The sequence below is a fragment of the Arachis ipaensis genome, chromosome B02 (genome assembly GCF_000816755.2).
Source record: "Arachis ipaensis cultivar K30076 chromosome B02, Araip1.1, whole genome shotgun sequence".
Taxonomy (NCBI): Eukaryota; Viridiplantae; Streptophyta; class Magnoliopsida; order Fabales; family Fabaceae; genus Arachis; species Arachis ipaensis.
Window position 1 is genome coordinate 103610087 of NC_029786.2, and position 3807 is coordinate 103613893.

A 3807-nucleotide genomic window follows, 5' to 3' on the forward strand; every position below is an offset into this window, starting at 1 on the left:
TCAATTTAATAAATTTAATATAAATTTCTATTTGTAAATTTTAATCCAAACATATGCTTTGAGGTCTTGGAATGAATTAGGAAGAGAAAAAAAAAATAGGAATTCGAAGGAGAAAAAAGAGTGAGTGAATGAATGAAATGAAATGGAGAAATCAAAACAATATTTATTTTAATATAAAATTATTAAATATAAATTATATTAACATTAACTCACTTTTTATTAAAATTAAATTTGTAAAATCAATTTAATATAAATTTCTATTTGTAAATTTTAATCCAAACATATGCTTTGAGGTCTTGGAATGAATTAGGAAGAGAAAAAAAAAATAGGAATTCGAAGGAGAAAAAAGAGTGAGTGAATGAATGAAATGATCAGTGTATAATGGAGAAAAAAGATTTGTGTAATGGAGAAAAAAGTTACTATGACTCCATTCTCTGCCTTTTCATTATTGACAACTTGAATGAAGTTATTCTCAGCTTTTAAAATACCATCTATAGATAACAAAAAAAACTATGACAATCCATAACGCATTGGATCTCTATTTAAATTATAAAAATGTTATATAATTGATATATTTTTTATTATTTATTGTTCATAATTTTCATGAGATAAAAAATATCCTTTACCAATCGAAAGATTCTCTATATTCCTTACCAATGTAAAAATAGCTAATCATAAAAAATCAAATAGAAACCATCCTAACAAAAACTTATAACAACTCCATGTAACAGATAACATAAGAACAGAAAAACAACACAGGTATAACTCAATACATACATAGTATTCAATTAGGTTATTTTTTTTTATCAAAGCGTTGGACGATAATGAGATTGTGTTAGTATTAAACATAGGTTTAGACACCAAAAAAATGAGTTTGTTGAGTTGTTAAACTTAATCCAGCATTGCCCATTATAACATTATTAATCCGAAATGATAAACATGAGAATTAAACACAAGCCAGCTCATTGCCAATTAAGCTAATTTCATTTTCTATCTATATGCTACTAATGCATTTATAAAATATTTGGAGGGTTATATGACCTTCCATTGCCAAAGAGACGAAGCTCCACCTCTAACAACACCTATACTCGAAGATTGAAGAGAAAAGTTGATGAAAGGCTCTCTCCACTTTTCTAAATGAGAACAAGACAGTATCAATCTCTTAAACAATGCGAAAATCCGAAAACAAAATTTGAAAGTATTACTTCCGATATGGCCAATTGTGTTTATAATAATTCAAGTTAGTTGTTGCATGTTTTCAAATCATAAACCCCAAACAAGGCACAATAAAAAAACGTAATTATATATATATGGTATACCTTGATGACTTACACCAATTCAATCCTCATCAACAAGAAGAATATTATAAAAGATAGATTACAAGAAGATTGTCTTTTAATTAAGATTTGAATACATACACCTAGTAAGAAATTATAAAAGTTGCATAAACATACAAAAAGAGAAATTCTTTTGACAAAATTTTGTTTGAATAATGTATATTTAGACACATTATGTATGTATGTGTAGCATCTCCCTCTAAAAAAACATTCATACATAATGCAAATTAAAAGGATAAAAAGAAAAGATGAATCCAACTGCAAATATAATCAGAGTTTTAGTGGTAGTGCAAAGAAGAATAAAAGAGAAAGGAGTCGCCACGGCCGCTGGACGTAGCCATAACTACTATCCATGGACAAGACTACATTTTCAGAAAATAACCATTTATAAAACTACATTTATTTTTGCTAAAAATCTGTAGTCATCGAGAAGGAGAGAGTTAATTATTATAGGCCAACGAACTAGTTTACACGTTTCTAATTAAATATTTTTAGTAAAGAGAAACCAGTCGACTTCACGTGAAGTTGATAATTAAGAGTCTTAAATGATTTGACTGATTTGACTAAATTTTTATTTAATAGCTCTCAATTATCAACTTCACATGAAGTCGATTGCACCTGAGTTTTCACCTTCTAGTAATTGCAGTGACTAATTTTATAGAGTTTATATATTGTTATTCTAAAAAATTTAATTTTTTTGTTAATTTTCATAATTTTATTAAATTTTTATAATTTAAAAGTTAATAATTAATTTTTTTATTAGACAAAAACTTGTAATTAAATCTTTGTTAATTATTATTTAAAAAAATAATCCTAAAATATTTCGTTGATATATCAAATATAAAAATGAATATTAAACAAAGAGTATTTTTTAACAATAGTAAATAGAAAGGACCTTATTAAACATATGTGTGTATATTGTATATTGGTTTATGAAAATTATTATCTCCATTCATATTTTGTTCATTTCTTTTTAAATTATTTCTTGCAACAAAATTAGACATAAAAAAACAATTGAAATCAACAAAACATATACATTAAAAAAGTCACCAAATATAATAATGAGATCCATCATCCTCTTTTCCCAACATAAAAAAAAAAATATCATCAAATACTTGCCAGAGTCTCAAAGTATGGGTAAACTTTAACATCTACAAAAGAGTTATCTTCTTCTTCGTAGAAAATTTTGCAGCTATGATTCTTTAAATTATAAGACACTAGTTTTTTGTAACCAACTAACAGAATTGCACATATTGATTCCTCTTGTTCATCTTCATTTGGTGGTTGGCAAATAACACATAACGGATCAGCGTAAGTTCGATCTACATGACATTTTAGAATCCATTCACTGTAATCTTCTTTTAGCTCCCAAAAATCATATCTTCCACTGTAACGACATTCCTCTATAATTAAGTACAGATTCCCTCCACTTTCTCCGAAATGCTTAACTTGTAATAACCCTGTACGTGGTATTGGTAATACTGGTAATTTCTTAAAGCAAAGCCGATCAATATCGAGATACGCTGAATGATCGTACCAATGTATAGCGCCGTTGCAATAAACACCACCATCATCATGGCAGGGATCAAAATTTTTATTTGGGAAAGAAAGACGAACATCAAGTTTACTCCATGAACCTGTCTGTGACGAATAAACACTCATCTTGGGCGTGGTCTTTGTGCATTCCAAAAAGATAACTTTATAGTGAGGAGATTTCCAAGGTTCGAAGGCAAGATATGGCCTCGAAAATCGATATTCATAGCCAAATTTGTCTATACGAACGCAACGGCCAGTTGGTGAGTTGTTTATGTAAAAACTGCATTGCTTAACAAGTTTGTTAGACCATGGCATTGGGATACTATCCCAGAGTGTTAGACCATTGCATGATCGAAGAAGAATATAGCTGAGTGTTCCTTCGAACTTAACATGAGCATTGAGCTGCATGAACCTGCTGCAGTTGTTGAATGGGATCACGCAAGCTTTCTTATCCCTCAAGCAATCGAGTGTTTTTTGGCACAACATTCCAGATGGGTAAAGGTAATAAGGGTTAGGGTTAGGGTTGTTTTTGTGTTTGTGTTTGCGGCATAATCCAAGAGTGTGCCAATAACAAAATTGGGGATTCGAGATCAGAGACATCCACTCCTTGCACACGCACTTGCATCGGAGCGCATCTTTAACCGGCAACCGGAGAAGGATTTCTGTTAGCAGATTCACGTTTCCAATCACATCATCATGCATGATTGATGATGAACAATGATTGTATCTGAAACTAAATGTTCGTGATACTTATACATATTTCATGTTACGTAAAATATGCATCATTTGATTTTATTTAGCCTTGGGATTAGGTCAAATAGTTTTACGTAGTTATAAATAGAAAAATATTTAGTTACTCTGTTGGTCCTATAATTTCGCGAAATTTTCAATTAGGTCTATATATATATATATATATATATATATAGTGTTAGAA

The 3807-nt window shown here is 29.5% G+C and overlaps 1 protein-coding gene across 1 annotated transcript; it reads right to left on the minus strand.

The window, feature by feature from the left end:
• LOC107627928 (F-box protein At5g07610-like) lies at window positions 2445-3575 on the minus strand. The gene has a single exon (XM_016330736.1). It carries the CDS (start codon window positions 3573-3575, stop codon window positions 2445-2447), a length of 1131 nt encoding a protein of 376 aa, XP_016186222.1.

Excerpts from the sequence above, each read along its gene's own strand:
- LOC107627928 (XM_016330736.1), bottom strand. The coding sequence starts at position 3,575 with ATGCATGATGATGTGATTGGAAACGTGAATCTGCTAACAGAAATCCTT.